Source organism: Mytilus edulis, chromosome 14 (assembly GCF_963676685.1).
Source record: "Mytilus edulis chromosome 14, xbMytEdul2.2, whole genome shotgun sequence".
Lineage (NCBI taxonomy): Eukaryota > Metazoa > Mollusca > Bivalvia > Mytilida > Mytilidae > Mytilus > Mytilus edulis.
Genome location: NC_092357.1, coordinates 20994496 through 21020235, shown reverse-complemented (window position 1 = coordinate 21020235; position 25740 = coordinate 20994496). Strand labels below are relative to the sequence as shown.

The window sequence follows — 25740 nt, the reverse complement described above, 5'->3', positions numbered from 1 at the left end:
AGAGGCCTATCTGTTGAAAAAGGAAGAATAGTATATTTGAAAAACCTTATAAACACCATGCTTCTGCTATATAACTAATATGAACAATGGCCTACAAAAAAGCAATAAAAAAGAAACAATTGCTGTGAAAAGGTAACAGTTATTACCGAGCTTAAAAAAAGACTGTCATAAATTGATAGTATATAAAACAGAACTTAAAAGGCAAAAAAAAAAAATGAAAGTTCCGTATCCATATTTTTGAGAATGAAAATTTGGCGGGAAATGAACCTCTCTATATTTTTCATACATTTGACATTGGTACCTTTTTTCTTTCAAAAACTATGAAAAATAACAAGGACAAAATTTCTATTGCTACTACACCAATACATCAAAGGATTTTTAATATCTGACAAAAAGTCAAAAACAAGAGCAATCCTTAACTTCTTGTAAATGACCAGTTCTATCAAGATTGGCGAAGAATCAATTCTACAACAACAACAACAACAACAAAAATAAGTTTAATATGAAATTTCCAGCTATAAACCTTCAGTTTTCTCAATTCATCTTTTTGCATTTTTAGTTAAGGACTGTCAGTGTTATAGATAGCCTTTATTTAATAATAAGAGTAAATTAACAACTATAAAGTCTTTCCTATAATATGTATTATTATGATACACAGGAATCTGAATACTTCCTATAATTTATGATGTTAGGAGATCATGATTTATGATGTATAATTTAAATAGACTCTCTGAAAAACGAAACTATACAATTGAAAGTTTACATCTAAATTGACTTTTCAATGTTACACAACACTAGATAACCAAGATAACCTTGGCGCTTTATCAATTACTGATTGAAATATTTGTTTAGCAAAGTATGTCTCACCTATCAACGTGTGAGCTATTCCACACATGATCGGTGTACTCAAAAAGGCAAATGGTGTACTATCAAAACATATTGAAATTATAGATGTAAGTTGTTGTAAATAATGTCTACATGATTTACTGTCATGTAGCTGATAATAACATAAGAAGCTCAGGAAATAAGCAAAAGGTAAGGGATGATAAAAATGAAGTTCTTCGGCTACTAGTTGTAATTCTTGTGGAATTATTAACGACCCTGAGTTAAACATTAAAGCTTCAATTGTTATAGCTTTTAAAACTGTATAATTTGTTTCTTTCTTCATTAGATTCAGCACTTGTTTTTGAATAAGTGTGTACTCCTTGTCCATCAGATTCATTTTATACTTTTGTTTTTGGATAAATGTTAACAAAAATGTGCTTAATCCAGTAAATATTTTCTCGTCTGTGTATTTCTGCAATGCATAATTTATTACCCTTAATGAGTCAACGTATCTTTTATGAACATAGAAGAAAGAAGCCAATGTCAGCCATCCTGATACTGCGTCTGAATGTACACCTATCAATAAATGGCTACGATCATATTTGTACTTGTAGTATTGCTGTTTGTTTTCTGGGCTACATCCATATTTTGAAGCATCTGGAGCAGACTGACAAGCTTTTGATAAATATAAAGCTAATAAATCTCTAGATGAGTCAGTTCTGGAATAATGTAGACAATGATATAGTACTATCTTCATGTTTGCATAACCTAAAAATGACGGTCCGTTTCGTCTAATTTTGATGAAATTTTCACTTGTGAAAGATTCAGTGATATTGCAGGTGTGTCTTTCATAATATTTCAAAGTCTCAGAAGAAGCAAAACAATTTATTCTTTGTTCATATAAATTCTTAAGTATGGTTTCTAATTTTTCTTTGTTTATAACATTGAATCGTGAGCAGAATAAGTTATTGTCAGGAATGAAATAATGTAACAAGATTGAATATCTTACACAGTACATTAATCTTTGTAGACATGCCATAAAACATGGTATGATATTATCTGGTCGCCATACATTTGGATCTGTTTCTTCTGAAATCCAAAATAACAATGTTTTTAAGAAATATGAACACAATAAACCCTTCAAATATTCATGTTTCTCTACTATTTCCTTCAGCAAGATTTTTAACAGAGCATAACAAAATAATTGTGTATGATTGAAAGAAAATATAAGAAGCTTTTCTGCAACAGAAAATGAAATTCGCCATTCCAGATTTTCATTTACAGAACCTTTACAGCCAATTGGAACAAACAGCACTCCAAAAGATATTATTTTAGAAATTATTTCAGGTAAAGGCCATGCTTTACGTGGTCTTATAATCCATGGCTGTGCTTTAAATATCCATTTGTCACATTTAAGACAATGTGCGAGATCTAGTTGCTCATTATTATCTGATAAACATGGACCATGAATTCGCCATTTATTTCCCCATCTGTATAAAGAAGGAAGTAACGGCAAATTGACCTGTTTATACTCTTCACTTGAAAGCATATATCCAAGGTGACTTTTTTGCCACATGTATTTGAAATTTTGATGCGGTCGATGAAAATTTAGAAGACGTAATTGTGTAAAACATGGTTGGGTCTCCTCGGTATTCATAATTAAGGGAATTGTCAGACCATCCAAAATGACTTCAGTTTCTGATTCATACACCTTATAATTAGTATCAATAAACATAACATCCAAATCACTGCCTTTCAAATCAAGTCCTTCAGCTTTACTTCCGCTATATATTTTGCCATCCTCTGATATTTCTAATATGTCAGAAATACAGTAAGCTAATCTTCTATTTCTCACATCCTCCTCCGATCCAATCTTTTGACACAAATATTTGTAAAAATGCAATGATTCACATTTATCTGCAGTCATACTCACAATTTTCTGCATTTCAGTCTACAAATGAAATCACTATTTAGTTAGGATGAGAGTTACCTCTTTATTAAGTTATACCAGAAAAAAATATATCTACTTTGTACATTAACTAGTTAAGGAACTGACAAAAAATTTCCCACCTAAGCGATTTCCTGTTTTGAACTTTGTATAGTTTCGACTTTATCTATGAATTGTTCGACACATTCCTGCCTTGAAACTCATCTGAAATCGTGGCTTGATACCACAAAGAGCGGACTTTTTCAGCAGTCCACTCTCTAGATAGTTTTTCATTTACGTACTTTTAACTTTTTTACTTGTTTTTTATTTGGTTGCCTGAGGTTAATATTCTAATGTTAAACAGTATCTACAAAACCACCTGCCGTCATGGTTAATGTTGCAATTCAATATATTACACTTTAAAGTAATAACTTGTTTAAGTAATGTACCTGACTGAATGAGAGCACCCCCCCCCCCCCAAAAAAAAACAAACCCAAATAGATAAAAAAAAAAATAGAATAAAAAAAAACATCAACAAAAGATAAGAACAAAAAAATGTTTCTTGCATTATTTTCAGTAGAAAAAAATCATATTCATGTTTTAAAATAGAAGTCCAGAGACGTTTTAAAAGTCCAAAATTATGTATGGATTAAAAATTGTAAATTATAATTTATGAATATCGATCCAGTTTATTGACACAGATTGATAGCGATCCACTTAGGTTATAGATCCAGATCAGTGGATCCAGTAGATTGACACAGATTGATAGCGTTCCACATAGGTTATAGATCCAGATCAGTGAAGCAGGATTGTCAGGCCTTCACTGTTTTATTCCCTTTTTACGATAATATGTTTCCTAATATGTGCAATTTCTATTTATCTGCCATTGGTCTAAAGTATTAACATTAAAATAGTAATTATTTATAAATGTTTTACCTTTGAGTATTCCTATGCCATTTTCCTATTTATTATTGTCTATTTCAGTTTGAAATAATTCGTAAAATCAACTGAACCTTAGACAACAACTTCACTCAAACTATATAATAACTATTGTATCAATGTTTTGAAAGTAAGTGATTCGATGATATATAAAGGCAACAGTAGTATATCGCTGATCGAAATTCATAAATCGATAGAGAAAAGAAAAAAAATGCATGAACTTATAAAACTAAATAAAGCCTTGTATTTCTTTCGAGATGAGGAAGATAAATGAAAGTGCTTTTAAACAATGAAACAATTGAAGAAGTTAAAACTTTAAAACCGAAACCAAAAATAGGAGATTTTATATTTTATTTAGCAATTTCAGGAAAACAATGAGGAAAATAATTTCTATTATTTACTTTCTGACTATCCCCATTTCCTCGAAATATCATTGGTACTTTATGCTGAAATTTTCTATAATCTTTCTTTGAAATCTTCGTTTTTCTTTTTTTTATATAATCGGGCACCAAGTACAATACTTTTTTTGGCTGACTTCAGATCAAATTTCAGTTTCAGTTTAATCAGCTTAACTTGTATTGGGGAAAAGAATGAAATAAAAAGTAAAATATTTTTCTGATGTACACATGATACAGCTGTTTATTTAATAATATTTTTAAAAGAGTTTAACTAGACAAATGAACGGATGTTAAGAGCGAGTCAAGGGCCGATCAAAATACGTCCTATTCTAAAGTTGCAATTCTAAAGATTTAAGAGTTAACTATTCGAATTACTGACCAAAGTGTAAAGAATTGTACGGGAATCATTAAATCAAAATATTGGAAGGATATATGCTACCTTAAAGAAATTCATGAATATGGGAATTCTGAATTTATGATTTTCATGGGAATATAGCTTTTCTTAAGAGCTTGTCCATGAGAAAACCATGCAATATGCCAGAAATCGTCCGGAAGCTAGTTTCGAAATATAATGTTATGTGACATGTATCTGGAAGGCTACCATGTAGGGACTCTGTGAAAACCATCAAAAGTGCAAATATTTGATTCTATTTTTAGAAATAAGCAATTCTATTTTTAGAACACATTCAAGCATTGGCACAAGCATTTTCTAATGAAAAAATGGCCATCTTTGTAATAGTTTTTTTTGTCATTTATATAGCAAATGTAGTAATTTTCTTTGACAGAATGCAAGTTAAACATGTTTTCAACTGCATAAAAATGGTTTTTACCGTCAAATGTTATGAATTGGCATCATGCCAACTTTTGGAAAATGATTGGTACAGAGAGGTTGAAGCTGCTTACTGTTTTTAGAAGTTAACAATTTGCAAGATAACACTTGAATTTTGTTTCTGTTGTGCTTTTTATGTTTCATAAGGTTGATATCTTCAGAATCTCTAAGCTTTTGCTTTGCAAATAAGTTTTAATGACATTTTGAGCATGTCAAAAAATCACAAATTTTAACGAAAAAAAAAGAAGAATTCCAGGCAGAATATACTATTTACTTGTCAACGAACTCCTCAATTTTATCTTAAAATTAGTGGTATATAGAAATAATTGAAGGAAAAAATTTTAAACACAATATTGTTTTTTTAAAGTCAAAATTGAGAAATTCAAGGGTTTTAGATAAATTTAATTATCAAAATATTTTTCCTATCTTAATCCAATATTCATATACTATAGTTTTTATTAGGAAATTTATAACAGTTTTAATTTCAAATATTTATTTGGTAGATATATTTGATTTAATTATAATTTCAAACTTATTCTTTAATTTCTGTCTGTACAAAAAATAAGAATAAACCTTCATGGTGCCCCAGTAAAAGATTGATTTACCTCCCCTGATTGTACTCTTTAATGTTTACATTGGAGACAAAATGGAACCACATCTTCTGCTGTATTATTTCATGGACAATCTGTAAATATGTAATTAATGCATAACTATGCAGTATGAGAAAAAGAATGAAATGAAATGTACATTTGCTTATAAATCTGAATGTGGTCAATCATTACATTATGCTTCAAATGTCCCGTGTATCCCTATAACCAAATGTGACAAACCCACAAGTACCCATTTACGTAACTCCACGGACTATGAACTACCAGAAGGGCTTTTAATATTGTACAGAAGTGGGATATTTTCAATAGACTGTTCTTCATGTGACATTTACATATGCCCGAAACACAGGGATGATTTTGGAATATATTGGAGGCGTCAAACGAGAAAGTGTCAGTCACCTACACATCCAGACCAGAGTGTTGCAAAACCAAACAGAGGCATACCAGCATCAGTATGCAAAGAGCTATGGATGACAAAGAGAATATCTCTGCCAGTTGGTTCAGGTAAAAATTTCTAGTATGATTTAAAAGTGATAAAATTTCTTTAGATAAAACTTTGTATGGAAAAGGGGGAGGGGGAGGGTGTTATACATGTACATGCACTTCATATGAAATACTCGATGAAATAAAATTCTTACAAAACATCAATGTCATGCGTAAAAAAATATATGGGAGATACTCTTAGACAATTTGTTTGTGGTGGTGGTGGGTTTTTTATTATTTTTTTTTTGGGGGGAGGGGTGTGGCTATAATTACTATGCATATGTCATGTATGTCAACACAGATTGGTACAAATGTACATGTACATGATAACACTGACACAGATCAACAGAAACTATCACCTCACTGCAGGTGTTATATAGACTGAGCACTGGTCAGAGCAGAATCATTTGAAAACTGACTCACAACAACTGTGATGAAAGTTCTATAAGCCATCAATTAATATTGATAACAAAATCTGCCATATGAATCAAATTTTCCTGTCAAAATTTAGTCAACAATCACAAAGAAGTTTACCAAATGTTACACACATTTAGCATGATTTGACTTCCACAGGGCACTTTAAGAAATATTGAATTTACAAATATGACTATATTATGAGTCGAACTAGAAAAATGTAAATACACATTTTAATTATCAAAATTTTTTCATTTGTACATGATCTACATGTACAAGCTTAAGGTCCCTATATAAAATAATAATTTTAGTCACTGTACATGATGTTATGGTATGAATTGTTTTAACTCAAAAATGACTTGAGACAAAGTTTGTATTTTGTCTTTCCAGCCTACAATTATTATTAAAGTTTAAATTACATGTACATGTACTAAGTGGAGGACATCTGTTTTAGAATTACTACATTTTTATTAAAATTCTTTGTCTGCAATACCTACTTATCTTTGGGTACTATGTGTAATATTTATAATATACATATATACATGCATCATTGTAAATTATTTCTCTTTCTTTTAGGAATATGTTACTCGTGCATCAGAAAGTATCCTGTATCTCAAGACAGCAAGCAGGCTTTGATAACCGATATTGGTATGTTCATGCTTGTAGATGAAGTAAAAATAAATGTGCCTAAGTGTACTCCTTACTTCTTGAAGTGGGCAAGGTACATATTCAAGAATATATATATATAGAGATGGGGTTTAAATTTAGTATGGAAATGTGGAATATATGTCAATGAGACAATAACCCAACCAAAGAGCAACCAACAGCCAAAGGTCACCAATAGGTCTTCTACGCAGCGAGAAAATCCTGAACTTGGTGGTCCTCAAAAGTTGTGTACTAGTTACTGAAAATTGACATCATACTAAACACCAAAACATATTTATAAATGAACTGTCTGTTTTAAAATAGGTTTGTCCTTTTTTTCCGACTATGCAGTTCCTGAACAGGCTGATTGAATTTATGAAATTTTATTATAATGTCATTGTGCACCTCTTGTTTAGACCTTTTTTTGTCCTAAGTATTTTTGTGGTATTTTTTTGTGTGGATTTCTAGTTATAATATGCCTGGTTACATTTATATAAAAACAAAGGATATGGGGTACATGTATCCATCATTGACACAAAATTAGTTCATGCACAGCCAAAAAACACACAAAAAGCAAAGAAATAGCGTTTTTTCCACTGCTGTTCATCCAAAGAGTCCCTAGCACTTGGCTTGGGCATAATTCTTTACAAAAATAACAACCACAAAAATAAGTTTACAATTTATATTTTTGTTTTCATTATTTTCATAATGTTTTAGGAAAATTTTACCACAGTTCAGAAAGACTATTTACAACAGAAACAGGAATTTCAAAGGCAGAAGAATCTGATAATTTAGCTTTCACCAGTAAGTGTTTACAGTACTATTCCTTTTCATAAATAAGTAAATATTCTGTCAATTCAGAAATTATTGCACTGTTTTTGTTATTACAAAAAAGGGTTATAATCGCAAGAAATCAAACTCTATTTTGCTAAAATATCAATTTATAACATATTATAAAAGAAAAACAATATTTTTTAGTTATTGACCTGGGACAATGAGCAATTGGGGTGGGGGGGGGGGGGGGGGGGGGGGGTGGGGGGTAACATTGACACTCGCATTTTAGGGCAAGAATCCTTCAACAAAAAAATCTATGATTTCCTTCTCTCAGATCAGAATTTACATGTGCTTTCTTCAGTTCAGTTATAAAAAAACATCCTCTATCTCTATATCCCATCAATAAGTTTATCAAAGCAATCAGATCATTAATGTGTATGGAATATAACAAGTGTTTGCATCATTAATTTTTTTTTACCCACCTATATTAATTATGTTTTTCAGTCTATGCTTCTGTTGTCCGTATTCTGTCTGTTCCCTATTATATGATCTTTCTAATTTATATAGATATAGGAAGATGTGATGTGAGTGCAAATGAGACAACTCTCCATCCAAATAACAATTTATAAAAGTAAACCATTATAGGTCAATGTACAGCCTTCAACACAGAGCCTTGGCTCATACCAAACAAAAAGCTATAAAGGTTCCCAAATTAATTAGTGTAAAACCATTCACACACTTAATCCAAATCCAAATCTATATAAAAAGATGAGAAACGAGAAACACGTATAAATTACATAAACAAACAACAACTACTGTAGACAGATTCCTGACTTAGGAGAGGTGCAAACATATGCAGCGGGATTAAACGTTTGAATGATACCAAACCTTCACCCTTTTCTGAAACAATAGCATAGCATCAGAACATAGCAAACCAAACAATAAAATATCAATTGGAAGGCTTAACTCATCAAAAACGTAAATTAACACACTATGAACGAATAAATTTGATTGCGATTCCTGAATGCAAATGCACAGTTAACAAAATTTCAAATTGATAATTGTATCACGTTTGCTGTCGTCAGAGAAGTCTGAACACACTTAATTTCTGGACAATAACCTTAGATTTAGTGATTGGATCTCTATAAAATCTAAACACAAACTTTGAAACTGAAAGAGTAAGGCTGGGATTGATTTTGGGGGTTACATATAGTTCTAACCATTTAGAAATTAAAGGGCTAAAAAGGTTTCCAAATAATCATTTTTAGCTCACCTGGCCCAAAGGGCCAAGTTAGCTATTCTCATCACTTGGCGTCCCTCGTCCATCGTCTGTCCTCGTCCTGCGTCTGTCGTTCTTAATTTCTACAATAATCTTCTCCTCTGAAACTACTAGGCAAATTTTAACAAAACTTGGCCACAACCATCATTTGGGTATCTAGTTTAAAAAATGTGTCTGGTGACCCCCCCAACTAACCAAGATGGTGGCCATGGCTAAAAATAGAACATAGGGGTAAAATGGAGATTTTGGCTTATAACTCTGAAACCAAAGCATTTAGAGCAAATCGGACAGGAGTAAAATTGTTTATAATCTGCTCTGAAATTTTCAGATGAATCGGACAACTGGTTGATGGGTTGCTGCCCCTGAATTGTGATTTTAAAGAAATTTTGTCGTTTTTGGTTATTATCTTGAATGCTATTATAGATAGAGATAAACTGTAAACAGCAATAATGTTCAGCAATGTAAGATCTATATATAAGTCAGCATGACCAAAATGGTCAGTTGACCCCTTAAGGAGTTATTGACCTTTATAGTCATTTTTTACCAAATTTTCATAAATTTTTATCTTTTACAAAAATCTACTCCTGAAACTACTGGGCCAAATTTAACCAAACTTGGCCACAATCATCATTGAAATGGACAGCCGGTTGTTGGGTTGCTGCCCCCCAATTGGTTGAAAAACAATACTTTTATAATGCATAGTATAAATTGCTTATTTCTTGACCAATTTCAATAGGGTTTTATTCTTGAATGCTTTGACATGCTAAATCGAACCATGTATTTTGAATTTTGATTTTTGGCTCTTTATTGAATTAGTCCACATAATGGTCCAAAATTTTTCTTAAGTTTTATTTTAATATGAATAAATTTGGTGTTTTTACTGTGTTCTGATTGGTTAAAATTATTAGTTTTATTTTCAATGTTTTCAATTTTGATGGCGACACGCCCACTCTGACGTTGTTTATTCATACGCCAACATGTGTGTATGTTGTTTTTGTTAATATAAATAATATAAAAAGATCTTTGAGCCTTATTTTTGATAGAAATTTATTTATAATGAATGGCAATAATTTATTTTGATTTTATTGAACCATAAAACTAATTTTTGACTCTTCACATTTTACATAATCCGCTTCGCGGATTATTCAATGTGAAGAGTCAAAAATTAGTTGTATGGTTCAATAAATTCAAAATAGATAATAGCCATTCATTAAAAAAATTGAAAATATGGGGTTCTTTGATAATATATATATGCTTAAACTATACATGCATTTAAATTTTTGATAATGGGCCGTAGTTTCAAATTGGACCAAATTGGGGTCCAAAGTTAAACTTTGTTAGATATCAAAGTGTACCGTCCAAAGTTCTAAAAAAAAAATTATAATTTGATTTTTTTTTCAGATTCAGAATGTGACTTTCTACTATCATCACAATCCACTCAGACATTTTCCCAGACCACAACATCTGATTGGGAAGAAGAAAACATGGCTCCAAGAGAGATTTTCAATGCTGCAATGAAAATGCTTTCCAGAAATTATCCAGCCCTAAATTCACAGCTTCAGTTGCCATGGACTAGCCTCTCAAAAAGTTCATCCTCATATTATACCAAAATTATTACAGAAGCTATCCAGTTGATTGCACAGTATGTTGCACCAGGTCAAGAAAATAATCTTTTGACAGATGTGTGCAAGAAGTGGATATCATTAAAAGAAGACAAACCTGACACAATGACTGAGGCACTGATTGCATCCTATCAACAGCAGAACAACAGATTAAGTCAGATGCAAATTTTATCCCTATTTGCAAATAAGCATACAAAGGAAAGATTAATGGAACTGGTACCAGGACTTAGTGTTTTTAAAATTGATGCTGCCCGAAGACATACAACACTAACATTTCCAGGACAATTAATAAATCCACCAAAGGTCTACCGTTCCAGATTGAGCATGCCAAGAGTAATGCATTTCATTGAATTTATTTCTTGCCCCACTTACCATCAGGCTGTTGGTTATGGATCCAAGACCTTAAAATTGTCATCTGGATTAGAGATAACTATACCTAAGGTTGTAAGAAATGTAATTGCATCTAGACTTGTGAGTTCATACAGCCAATACTGCAATGATGAGGGTTATGAGTGCCTAGGCAGATCCACACTGTTTAACATTGTTAAGGCTTGTGCAGCATCACAAAAGAAAAACATGCATGGACTTGACAATATCACTTCTGAAGGTATGCGTGCAATTGATATTCTACTTAAAATTGTGTCCAAATTGGAAATGTTTGGTTTATCTTCTGAATGTGTAGTCAAGCTTAAATCATTACTTGATCATGTGAATCAACACCTGAAATTTGAGATGAAGGGGCATGTGGAAAACAAATCAAAATGTGCAGAACACTGTTCTACATTCAGCCTTAGTGATCCAACATCAAAATGTTTCAGCGACAAATGTGAGCATGACCATGACCAATCCTGTGATGACTGCTCAACAACAGGGGTACTGGATACAGTTATGTTGGATGCAGTATCATCTGTCAGAAACGCGATTCCTGCTGACATCCAAGAGGAGATAACCCATGACTTGCAGATATCCACTTTAAACTTATCAACTTGGAAAGCTCATTGTATTAGAACAGTACACCAAGAACAGGCACGTAGAGATGTACTATTACAATTAAAATCTCATCAATGTTTAATTGTAATGGACTGGGCAATGAAGTTCCTACCTATAAAACACAGAGAAACACAAGCTGATTTCTATGGGAAAAAAGGCATTGGTTGGCACATTTCTTCTGAAACAAAGGGGGTTACTTTATTTTAGAAAATTGTGTATTTTTTTTGTTTTTAACCTCCTTATAATAAATTATCTCCCTTTTTGATAGAACTGTTTTAAAATGTGTAAATACATTATTACAATAGGTTCAGAATTTTATCATATCAACCTTTTCATGTTCTATTTCTAATTCAGCAATATTTGATAAAGTACTTTCACAGAAAATAATTTGTTTTAAAAGGCAAAAAATGGTGTTAAGCCACCCCCTCCTCCCCTATCATTTTAAAGCAACCAAACATCATTTTCTAAATACTGTGTGTTTATTATTTCTATGTAGTCTGCTTTTTATTAATTTTTATGTAGACCAAATTTTAATATCTGGTAGAATTATTATTTTGCAATAATGTGTCATTTTTTTTTTCCTTTGCTCAAATTTGTTGTCAACCAATAACACCATGATTTTTAATTGTCCATACCCACCGAGATATTTTAAAAGAAATATTTAATTTAATGTAGTTTCTTGTATAATCTGAGTAAAACCCCACTTCCAGTGTTAATTTTTAATAAGTCACTGTTTACTTTATTGAATCTTGAATTTTATCAAGTTTTCAAGTTTGAAAAAAAAGGGGGGATAGTTGATTGGAATTTTTTTTTATTAATATTCAAATGCAAAGCAAAACCTGTTATATGGTAGCAGTTAAGACTTCAATAATTGTAAAAAAAGCAAAAAGAAAGAAATAAAAGTGTTATCTTAGTATATACAACCCTATGAACTTTGGCATTTTTTAGAAAATAGGAAATTTGAAAAAATTGCAAAATTTACAGAGTTATCTGCCCTTGGGTAACTTCAAATTTTTTTATGGCAGATATGGCTATGAAAAGGTCTTTGTGTTATGTTTTATGATTGATGCCACTTTTGTTGATGATATGTTTATAAATACATTAAATATTGTTTCAAAAAATGCTTATTTTGTGTATTTTCTGTTGGTTTTCATCCGAAAATTTCCAAATTACAGGTGGCGCCCCCTACGGCCAAGATATATAAATCAGATCAAAACATTATATTTATTTACAGTAGTTATGGTAAGGTTAACCTACAAACAAGATTTCATAAAGATTGGCAAATATTGATACCGGACTATTTTGCATGGTTTTCTCATGGACAGGCTCTTAAGTGAACATAGTAGTTTTTCTCTGGGAATTTACTTCATTACCTGTTAGATTTATCTCCCATTGGAAACTTTGTGTTATAGACCACGAGAGAAAAAATTTCTACGAGAGATGAGATGTTTCTTAAAGGAGTTGGTTCAATAACTCTAAATTGCGCCATTAGGGATTTATTTGTGACGTCATAAATAACGGTGAATTTCGAAACAAACTGATTCTTGGCATTATTTAGGAAATTGTATGACAATTTTCAGAAAATTACCAGTAAGGCCAGCCACCCAATGCCCGCAAATGTTTGCCGAAATATTCTTTATATACCATATGCTTTACTTGTAAATGAAAATTGCAATGAAGTAAGGTCGAAGAAGGTGTAAATTTTTCTTGAAAAATGGATTAAGATAAAATGAATTTCTATTTCAGGGTAATTTGTATATGATATATGCAGCAGGTATTCAATTTTACTTATTATTTTTCCAAACATAATACTTTTGTCAATACATATGTTTAATATCGACTCAAGCAATTGAAGTTTTTGTTTGTTATAAACATGTATCATCTTTCAGGCTCATCGGTACTACTAATTACCTGATAATCAAAGTTACTTAAATTATAAATAGTTAATATGCTATTTTAATGTTTTGTAAATATTACAAATAAATGTGTTAATATAGAAATTAAAATCCAGAAAAAAGGGGTACAAGGGGAAAGTCGAGAGGCAATTTGTGAATTTCTAAAAATATTCCAGATGCCCCGATGTATACAATACAGGCAGGCAACAAATGTGTCCTTTTCAACATAACATCGTTTTCCATTAACAGTCTAAATATAGAGCCCCTCATTCTTATTGCTCCACTTTGTTTTGCATATTTTTTTAATTTATTTATTTATTAACTCAATCTTTATAAAACATTTGCTTCTGGATGTGAAGCAATTAACAGTCAACCTATAAATCAACACGTTTTAAGAGTACAACAACTTATGAGCATGTATTATTAATTGATCAAGCAAAAGTAAGATTGTAAAATTAAAATACTAGACATTATTGTTGTTATAATTAATTGGTTATAATTACTAAATGTCTTACCTTTAAGTATTCATTTTCCATATTCTAACATAGGATTGTTCTCTTCAGTTCATGTTTTCAATCTTGACAAATGTCATTGATCTTTAGACAACTTCTCTGTGACTATATAATACACTTTACGTTTTGACGGTAAATAACTTATTGCTATACATGTGACTTTATTTAGCTATATAGGTCTTGTATTTCCTGTCGATAAGGACCAGGAAACGTTTAAGTGTTTTTAACAATTGAGATGTTGAAGACGATACCATTTTAAACATTGTTGAAATTAAAACAAAAACATGGGATTTTTTAGTTCATATAGCAGTGTTAGGGAGACAATAGGGGGAAATAAAGGTTGTTTTATTAATTTCCATTATTTTACCTTCTAATGACTATCCCAATTTCCCTGAAATGACATTTCTACTTAATATCAATAAAAATAAGACTTAACTTTTCACAATTTTTCTTTGAAATCTTCATTATTCTTTTTTTGTATAACTGGACAATAAGTAGATGTAAGATTGCGCTTTAAAATCAGATTTCAGTTATACCAGTTTCAATTTTTTTAAGGTTAAGAATAAAGTAAAAAGTAAAATTTTATATGTAAGATATTTTCCTGATGTATAGCTGTTTATTTTAAAATATTTGATTAGACAACTGATCAAATAATAGGATGTGTGTAATAGCAAAAAGAAATATCTGTGTCCAGTCTGATAGGAATCTTTTTCTGACCATTAAGAACGCATTCAATTTAAAAAAATGTATCCGTTGATTTGCAAAACTTGTACCAACATTTCGTAGAGCTATCATTTCGAATGACTGACCAAAATGAACAGAATTTTATAATAATTATTAAATTTTGTAATGATATCTGTTATCATTTAAAAAACAAATTGAATTAAATAAAACTTTTATCAACATGTATTTTACTCTAAAAAGGTGTTTTGAGTGAATGGTTGTTCCATATTGTTTATTTTACTTCAATAAATTTTAATAGTTCTTCTGTAATAAACATGTATCATCCACCGAGAGACATAGTAACACTACAGCATTGTCCATAAGAATAGAAAGACTACAACACAATTGAATTGTTAGCTTTTTATATCATTTTTTTCATGACTGATAACCAGATTACCATGCACAAATTATAATTCAAATAATGCTTAATTAATGTTAAGTAAATATTATAATTATTCTTTTGTATAGAGAAATGATATAATGATGCGCATTTATTAGGGGAAGGCTTTCGATGGCTCAAAGGTCGAACAGAATAGAGCTATTATATAGGAAACTTCGAATGACAGTATATATAACACTTTTTTTCCGAACTGGAAACCCAATGATCTAAAAAATTATAGAAACCTAATTCAAATGATTTATTTTGGTTGCCTAAACGTGTCCAACATTTTAAAACTTCATGTATTATACATGTAATTGGGAATATTATTTATAAACTCGTAAGGGGATTTACTCCCTCCCCCGCCTCCTCAACATTTTCAACATTTGGGAATTTACTCATTCTTCAGCCAAATTTCCAAAGTTGATACCCGTATTGTATTATCAACTCCTCCTACAGTCCCAAGATCGATGCAACTTCACAGAAAGTTTGCAAACATATTGAAGTTTTATGCCCTTTAATATTAGATTGTTCTAGTGAATTTTCTTTATCAGTACCTTTTAAATTTTATTGAATTCACTGATTCCTTGACAGATACGTCTTTATAATAAAGAGATAGCACATTTGTCAAACTTAAGTCACATCCAATTTTCTTTACTTTCCAGATAAATGAATTTTAAACTTGTTTTCGCAGGCGAAACACAATGTTGCGGTACCTTATGAATATTTCAAATTGTTTTAGGCCATAATTCATTTAAATGGTATACTGAAATGCCTTGTTTTCTGCTTTTTGTTTATTTCTTGATATGTGGGTCTGTATGTATGGCCTTTCAGTTCAAATTGCTCAAATTGCGAAATGAGGAATAATTCAATATTTGAAAGGTTGATTTTCAAACCCCAATTTTCATTTTGTTTCATGAATTTAATACTTTTATTCTAACCACTGAAAATATAATTTTCATAACATAATTCTATTTTAATGACATATGTTTCATTTAATCATCAATTTAATATATTGAGTTGTTCCATATTAGCTATTTTATATCTACCAGGCACCTCCTAATTTTTAAGTATACCTACTGAGCATGATGTCTTTTTTCATTGTCTAATTGACATTGGGGTGTAAAGGGCTCCACAATAAACAAATGCATGGAGAAAACTAACTGCGTAATTTGTACTAAAACAATAAACAAATAAACAAATTAGACAGACATCAAATAAAGACAACTACAAGGATTTACTTTTTAAATTTACTTTGTCCAAAATCACCTTAATGAAACGTCTCCTTCTGGGTGATCATGAGGTAGTTTTATACATATGTTCATTTTACAGTAAATAGGTGAAATTAGGAATTACATGTAATTGCTAAAATTGAGGAATTACATGTACTTCCCGATGCACTTAGTAAATACAAGTAATTCCTAAAACAGCCCAGTAATTACCAGTAATTACTCATTTTTAAATGAATTTTTACACCTATTTACTAACTGTTAAAACAATGTTGTAATATGGTCAACTGATCAAAAGTTATGGTTATACTAACTGGAAAAACAGTTAGTACACGTATATTGTGAGTCAGCCTAAAATGTACCTTTTTGCTTTAGGTGAATAAGTTACAGGATCTAAAAAACAAATATGATTTTTGTTGTTGTTAAATCATTGAAGAAAATGATATAGTGAAATTATATTTCACTTTCATCATATTCATCTGATCTTCAATTCAACCCCTAGCTGTAGATGGGTTACCGATATATTCAGTTTTCAAAATTGTAAGGGTTTTGCAGAACCCAATGTCTCGCCTACTTTGCCTGCGGCCCCAACAAAAATAGGTTAAAATATATGCAAATTTTCCTCTAGATACTATCTTTTGACTAGTTCTGTAAGAAGCTTCTGTCTAAATTTGGTAAAATTTCAGGATGGTTTACGAAATCTTATAAATGTTTTAAAAACTTTAACTGGAGAGTGTATGTTATGTTAACTGAAAATAAAACCTAGTCCGTTTAAAAGTAATATACGAAAAAAGAATTATTCTTTTAAAAAACCTTACTTCTGGATATTATCTTATGACTAGAAACAAGTTTCTGTCCAAGTTTTGTAGAAATCCAGGATATTTTTAGAAAGTTATCAAAATTTAAAAAACTTTAACCACAGTATGAATGTAATGTTAACAATGCTAACTGGCATAAAAACTAAGTCAATTTTTTGAGTAAAATAGGAGAAAATTTGATTTCATTTTTACAAAATTTACTTCTTGAAATTAATCTTTTGATCATAAACAAGCTTCTTTTCAAGTTTGGTAGACATCCAGGATAATTTAAGAAAGTTATCAAAATTGAGAAAAAAAAATAAACCATAGAGTGAATATATGTGGACGCCGCTGGCGACGAAATTAAGGTTGGTTCGCTTTGTCTTGCTTTGTCTTGCAAGGAAAAGAATGTCAACATTGAAAGTAAAAGAAAAGGGATGGACCATTTAGTTGACTTATTTAATCCACAAAAAGATCATTCTTATATAGGCAGAAACGATGATAAAAATCTGTTGCAGGTGTATAAGGCTTCAGTTTGTAGGTCTTGAAAAAGTCATAAAAAAAGAGAAACACAAAAACACGGAAATATGAAAACGTGACTCTTAACGCCATCATGTATAAAATTTGTTTGTGAAGAATGTCGGCTTCATCGCCAATGTCTGACAAAAGAAGTTGTAGTTAAACCTATTTGGTAAAAGGAATTTAACTCATGTCATTGGCCACGTTGATATGCAAAGGATGTCTGATGGAGATTTTAGTTAAACAAAATTATGAGATTTTTAGAATTATCAAGATCATTTAACCAAATTTGGCATAATGTAATATCTATCTTTAAAAGGAGCTGGCTATATTACCTATAAATTTCTCAAAATTGTAATTCTCAATTTTGGATTGATATCATTGTCTTGCATGCTGAAAATGATTTTTAGGGAGTTTCAAAACTTATAAAACAACCATTTTCTAATTTCAATTCACAAATATTATTTAATGTGCCTTATTATCCTTAATCCTATAAGTAAGCCCTAAAAATCCGTACCCGGGTCCCCTTTACTTTCTTATTTGATATCTTGAATTATGTCTTTAATTTTTAAACAAAAATATCAAGTTAGTAAATAGCTGTAAAAATAACAATAAAAATCAGTGAATACCAGTAATCACTGAAACAACTAGTAAATACATGTACTTACTAAATTGACTAGTAATTACAGGTATTTACTGAAATGTTCAGTTATTACGTGTAATTCCTAATTTCACCTATTTACTGTAACATATATAAGGTAGCTGATGTAAACTAATGTAAGCACTTAGTTGTTATGTATAATGTCTATGCAAACACTTAATAGTTTAAACCCAATATTATTAATTTAACTTGAATCATATAATGAAATTCTTAAAATATGTTTATGTAACAAAGATAGCAGTTGAATCTTGATATATTCTATTTGTTCTGAAGGTCATTACAGCATTTGAATGACTGTTGGTTGAACAATACATATACATGTACATAACAAAACAGTTGTAGATGACAAGGTTAATATTAAAATTCAATACATCTGTATGACCAAAAATTAAAAATAAATATAAAGAAGTATTTCCTGCAATATTGAATATTTATCTCTCATTGAAAAAGTAGTTTAATATTCAAAGGGAACTTTTTTTTATCTCTCAAGGGATTTTGTTTATCTCAAATTGGGTAAAAAATTAAAATGATGATTTATTTTTTTCAGCTAGCAGATCTACAATGGAAATTTTGATAACATAAGTATAAAGTCATATTAACATGGAAATAAAACATTTCTATGTTTTATTTAATTCAGATATAGAAACAATTGTATCTTATACTATTACTAAATTTTCATTTAATTAATTTTCATAAAATGCTGCTATTTTGGCCAGTTATTTAAAAAATAGTAAAATCACAAAAATACGGAACTCCAAGGAATATTTAAAACGGAAATTCCCTTGTCAAATGACAAACTCGAAATCTAAAACGCATCAAACGAATTGATACCAACTGTCATATTCCTGACTTGTAACAGGCATTTTTTTGAAATGGTTGCTTTTAAAAACAGAAGCACACAGTGTAACTTTTTATCATAACCGTTACGACTATCCTGATATAGGGATTTATATTATATTTATTGTAAAACAACTTATAAATAGTTGTCAGGTGTTGCTTTAGTGATAAAAGACTTAATGGAAGGCTAAATTTCTAACATGTCAGATAGCTTTTCTTCCGATTTAAACTGATGTTGTCAGTTTATCAAAATTTACAACTTACATTTTGTAAATATGAATAGGGATACATTTGATCATCTGAAGTGTCGTAACAGTCTCAGTGTTGATATCTATTTTTATTTTACGGTTAAAGTTCCATCATATGATTAATCAGTTAATGGCAAAGTCTCATTATTTTCAACAGTAGGATGTCCAGAATTCGAAGCAACACAAATGTCCCCTTTTTGTCCAATTATGGTTAATATATTCATACTGGAGACAATCCTTTTTAATATCTAAGATTTAGTTATCCCAAATGATTACATTAAACATACATGATAAAACGTAGCTCGAAGTTATACGCCAACATTTCCATTAATAGTCATATCTATTGGAGGTTCTGTTAGGTTCTGATAGGTTGCTGTCTCAAAGATTTATACACTCATATCAATAAATACAAAAATGCGTTGCCGGTTTTGGTAGGTTGTTGTCTCATAGACTTATACCCAACCTATTGCAAAATTTGGGTACTTTGTTAATTTGAGTAGCGTCATTTTGTCTTATTATGAAGGTAGCCATTACAATAGGATTATTGCCCTTAAACAAAATGCCAATATGTCAAGTTCTATATCGAATCAACAATTTGTCTGCAAATAATATAAGTGAATTCTACATGTTGTACATGTTTTTAGGGTTTTATCCGTGTTCAAATAAACAACGTCTACTGTGAAAACGTTCGGCCTTTTTAGATTGAAAATTGGAAGTGAAGCGTAGTATAAATGCTATATAAATTAATGAAAAATCGTAAAATAACAAGATTCAAAACAAAATTAAAGATACAAAAAGATACTGTTCATGATTTGCCTGCATATAGGGAAACAACTTGTATAGGTTAACTTATATTTAAATAACCTGCTTTCTTAAGTTTTCGGCCGAATTCTTTAAAAAAAATAACACACGATGATTTCAACCTTCCCAATTGTAAAGAGTAAAATTTTAAGCAATTTTCCATAGAATTACACAACATTTTTGTAAATATCTGTCATGGTAATTTTTTAAAGACATATTAGTTTTAGATCCATGACGGAAAAGGGCTGGATTATCCTCAAATTTGATATAATTTATATTTTCAAAGGGAAATAATTGAATCATATAAGAACCCATATTAAGTTAAATTAGTTGAACTTTTTCAAAGGTTGGTGTCGGATTGACTTATACTCCATATTTGCCTTGATAGACATGTATATTGGATGTTCTGTTAGGTTGCTGTCTTTTGACCTACACCTAGATATCAATAAAAAACTTAAATTAAATGAGGTCAGTATACACTAAACCCAACATTTCCATTTTTATATAAGTTAGAGTTTTTTGGTAGGTTGCTGTCTCATTAAATTACAACCAATAATTCAATGTATACATAGTTACTGTATGTCTATTCGAATAATTTGATAGGTCTCTTTCGCTTATATCCCATATTTCCATAGACATACATTTGTTGTACTTTGTTTTATATTAACCAACTGTCTCATATAATTGTACCTTATATTTGTCATTTTTGTTGGAGTCAAAGGTGTATGGTAGTTTGCTGTCTCATGGATGTTTACCCTACATTTCCACATGAAGATACATAAGTTGGAGGTTTCAGTCGGTTGATATCTTTATTACTTATAACCAATGATTCCATGTATGTATATAATTTAGTTTGTTTTGTTGATATGCTACTGTTTCATAGACTTTGACCTCATAATTCTGTTTTTTGTCATTTTCCTGAATGTAACTGTAGGTAGCCATCCTATTAACTTTTCCCTTTCATTTAAATTCATATTCATATTCGTTGGAAGTGATGGTAGGTTACTGTATCCTAGTCTGCTAATTTACCTTTTCATTCAATGTATAATTTGTTGGAGAATCCGGTAGGCTACTGCCTCATTGAGTGATAACCCATATTTTCATTAAATACCATATTTGTTTGACGGTCGATTGCGTTGCTGTTACATTGACGTATTATAGTCATATTTGTTAGAGGGTTTGGCATGTTATTGTCTCATTAACCTCAATCACACAATTATATGTATTGTCTTATTTATTGTAGGTTCTGTTAGGTTGCTGTTTTTTGACTTGTTCAATGTACCACTATATAAAAAACGTAGGTTTTACTAGGTTGATGTCTCATATCCCACATTGTTATTCATATTAGTTTGAAATCTTGGTTGCAGTCAGATTGATTATAACTAAAAGATGGTCAAAATATATCAGAGGCACAGTGAAACTCGTAGATCAACAATAAACTGACAAAGTCATGGCTAAAGACAAAAAAGGACAAACAGACGATTAATGGTACACAAAACACAACATAGAAAACTAAAGACTTAACAACATGAACCCCACCACAAACTGGGGGTGATCTCATGTGCTCTGGAAGGGTAGGCAGACCCTGATCAACATGTGACACCCGGTGTGTTGCTCATGATATTACAAAACCGGTAAATAGTCTAATTCGGTAGGTCACATTCATGACAAGGAACGGGGATTGTAGTTACGACGTAAGGAAGATATCCGATATCATCTGTAAAACGGTTATTCCATAATGGTAAACTAACTCGTGATAGCGTCCGTAAAATTAACGAAGGGATGAATTCAACTTCATCATTTGAAACTCTTGGTTTGATAGCTTACTTGTGAGCAGAAAACCTCTATCAAGGAAATCATGATAGGAAACACAAGACGGGTATATCATATCATTATGTCAATATATAAACATTCATATTTATTCGAATTCTCATGGATTGTATTGGCCTAATTCCAACACATTAGATACATATTTTTGTCGGAGGTTTTAATAATATAGTAATGTATCCTAGGACTTTACTTATTTCTATTCACTAACATCTTTGTTTATGGTTACGTGTACTGTAGGTTGCTGTCCTAGTGACGTTCATCTTACATATCCATTCATTTTTGTTGGAGACTCTTGTATGTTGCAGTCCTCTCGACGTATAACCACCATTTATATTCATAGACATATTTTTTTTTATGTTCAGTTAGATTCCTATCTCATAGACTAATGCTTTACTTTACTTTGAAACGTTGAAGCTTTATAGAGGTTATTGTCCAATTTTCATATACCATATATTTCAATTCATTTGTATATTTACTTGAGAATATGATAGGTTTCTGTCCCAAAGACTGATACTCCACCTTCCAATTCATAGTCATACTTTTTGGACAGTCCGATAGGCTAATGTCTGGTTGACTGAGAACAGATATTTCCATGATTAAAAGTCATTTGTGTATAATTTCCTAGTATGTCTCATTCTAATTGGCTATTACTTCACATTTCCATTTCAATTCATATTCATTTACGGATTTGATAGGTTTCTGTCTCATTAAATCATACTATACATTTTCATTTGTAGTCCCACATTCTATATGAGTTAGGACCTCCAATACATGTAAATTGCTGTTTATTGACGTATAACCCATAATTCTATTCATCAATTTATATTGGTTGTTGGTAACGTTATATGGCTGTCTCATTCACGTTTCCCATAAATTAGCATTGAATTTCATAATTATAATTGTTATAATTGATGCATGTTTTGGTAGGTTTCTGTCTCATAGAATAATACCGTACACGTCCATTGCAAGTCCTATCGTTTTTTTTTTATCTCTATTATACTTTTACCCCATTGTTATATTGACTGGTAGGTTTTTGTCTCTGTAATGTATATTTTATCATTTCTTTCATAATCATATTTGTTGAAGGTTTCGTCAAGTTGTTGTCTCATAGATGATAGACTATAGACTATATCTATCGAGACTCGTTTCTAGGAGGATGCTATCTCATTGACTAGTACAAAATAAACATATGTGTTGGATGTTTTGATAATAATAAATAAACTTATCATAGATACCAGGATTGAAGTTGATGGCTCATTGACCGGTATCTGACAATTGCTTGTATTCATATTGACTTGGTTTTTGGTAGGTTGGTGTCTCATTGAAGATTTTCATTCATATTCCTACTTGTACGAAGTTTTGATTGTTTTAACATAGCATTCATTTTTATTAATTTTTTTTATTAAACATTTACAAAGATTGTGGCAAGACAAGTTTAAATAAACAATAAACAACAAAATAAAAAACAAAATAATATATATATATACGAAACTTAATCCAATAAACACAAAAACATAAGTGATAAATTTAAAATATTACAATGTTTAATATCGATGTTACAATAAAACCTCTGTCCTCAGTTCTAATGACCTTTTTATAAAGAAGCCAATATTGGTTTACATGTCTAAAAGGAGCGGGGTTTACTATATAAAATATTTTTTTTATCATCAGGTAAAAGAATAAAATGTTCATCATCTAATTGTATATCATTATATAATTTTTTTCTGATATTTTCGTTTACCTTTCAATGGAGAATAAAATAAAATTCCTCTTCGATGACTTTGCAGGTTTTCTCAAGGAATTTTAATGTAACGATTATGTTCTATTTCAAGTCCACGGTTACATATATGACGTTAAGAAAAAATATTCTTGATAGAAAAATCCTTAAAAAATAATGAAAATTTGCTTCAAGTGAAGGTTTTAAGTTTTTATACAGAAAAAGTATGCTACTTTCTTAATTTTTTTCTCTGTTACTTTTAATGGTAAGACATATATAACATATGTTTACTAAAAATATACACCTTGTAAATCAAGGTATTTTAAAAGTTCAAAGGCCTCTTTCAATGATGGGTTTCCTCCTATAGAAAAGGAAATCTTTGCTATACTATGATGAATAAAGAACATTTTTCTTTGACATTTGTTCAAATTCCTGTCTCTTTGTAAATGTCCTTATATACAAAAGCAAGTGAACAAATTCAAAGTACAAATCACAATTTACAATATATATAAATAACATCATGATTTTCAACATTTTGTTGTCATGTATAATTTGTGTAAAATCACTTCAGTTCACCAATGTAGTAATCATAACGAGTTTCGAAAGATATTCAATAAAACTGTCCACAAGATATCAAATGACTTAGAAATTAACATTTATAGGTCACCGTACGACCTTCAAAAATGAGCAAAGCCCATACCACATAGTCAGCTATAAAAAGCCCAAAATGACAATTCAAAACAATTAAAAAAAAGTACGGCCTATATTATGTACAAAAAAAAAGGAAAAACAAATATGTAACACATAAACAAACGACAAAACTGAATTAAATGCTCCTGACTTTTGGACAGGCACATACACACAGAATGTGGCGGGGTTAAACTGGTTCAACCTAGAGATTCAAAATCAACTTTGACACATTTTGGTTTCATAAGTGGGTTTTACCTCATCAGGTCAAAAAGGATAAAACTTATAGACAAGTTTTAACGCCTGATTTAAGATTGGTGATTAAATGAGTTACAATAACGTTAACACAAAATGCGAAATGCAAAATTTCCAGCAATGAACAAGGAAACAGCAGGATAAATAAAACGGCCTCAAAGGAATACTCAAAACGGAAGGTCTCAATCATATGGCAAACTCAAAAGCACAAACCGTTAAACTACTAAAAAAATAAGACTTGGAACAGATATTTCTTGATGAGGAAAATTAAGATTAAACCTGGGTTTATAACTAGCTAGACCTCTTCATAATGTCCCCAAAATGCGTCCTTATCAGCAGGTAACTATCAGTATTAAACACTGCTTTTAGTAACAAAATTATGAAATTAACAAGGAAAATGGTATATAAATAAATCTTTCTTATATACTTTTTGTAATTATTTAAGGAAATAATCTAAATATTTCTCGTATCTATAAAGTCAGGCAAACTTGATTTTGTCTGTTGATAAAAATTATATTACCATACATATGATACATACTTTAGTTCTCAATAAGCATGTCTTTAAACATGATAATACATAACCGTATTAACCACGGTGCTCTATCACCTATATCAAATAATATTTGTCTAGCAAGACATTTCTCGCCAATTAACGCGTGCGCAATGAAACACATGATATTTGTACTTAAAACAGGATAATTTGTATGATCAGATCTTGCAATAAAAGATTTCAGTTGATGTAAATAATGTCTACATATTGTATTGTCATGTAGATGGTAGTGACATAAGAAGTTGAGGAAATATGCATATTGTAAAGAATGATAAAAAATTTTATCTTCCGCATAATAGTCCATTTCTTTAGGAATAAATAACGACCTCGAGTTAAAGGAAAGAGCTTCGATTGTTAATGTTTTTAC

General features: G+C 30.5%; 2 protein-coding genes across 2 annotated transcripts; one reads left to right on the top strand and one right to left on the bottom strand.

Moving 5' to 3' along the window:
- Positions 1–784: 784 nt before the first annotated feature.
- LOC139504037 (uncharacterized) lies at positions 785–2752 on the bottom strand. Its single transcript, XM_071294093.1, has one exon. It carries the CDS (start codon positions 2750–2752, stop codon positions 785–787), a length of 1968 nt encoding a protein of 655 aa, XP_071150194.1.
- A 2878-nt stretch (positions 2753–5630) lies between these two features.
- LOC139504036 (uncharacterized) lies at positions 5631–12431 on the top strand. The gene is made up of 2 exons (XM_071294092.1): positions 5631–6030; positions 10523–12431. Exons 1-2 carry the CDS (start codon positions 5631–5633, stop codon positions 11938–11940), a joined length of 1818 nt encoding a protein of 605 aa, XP_071150193.1. The 3' UTR covers positions 11941–12431.
- The last annotated feature ends 13309 nt before the right edge of the window (positions 12432–25740 follow it).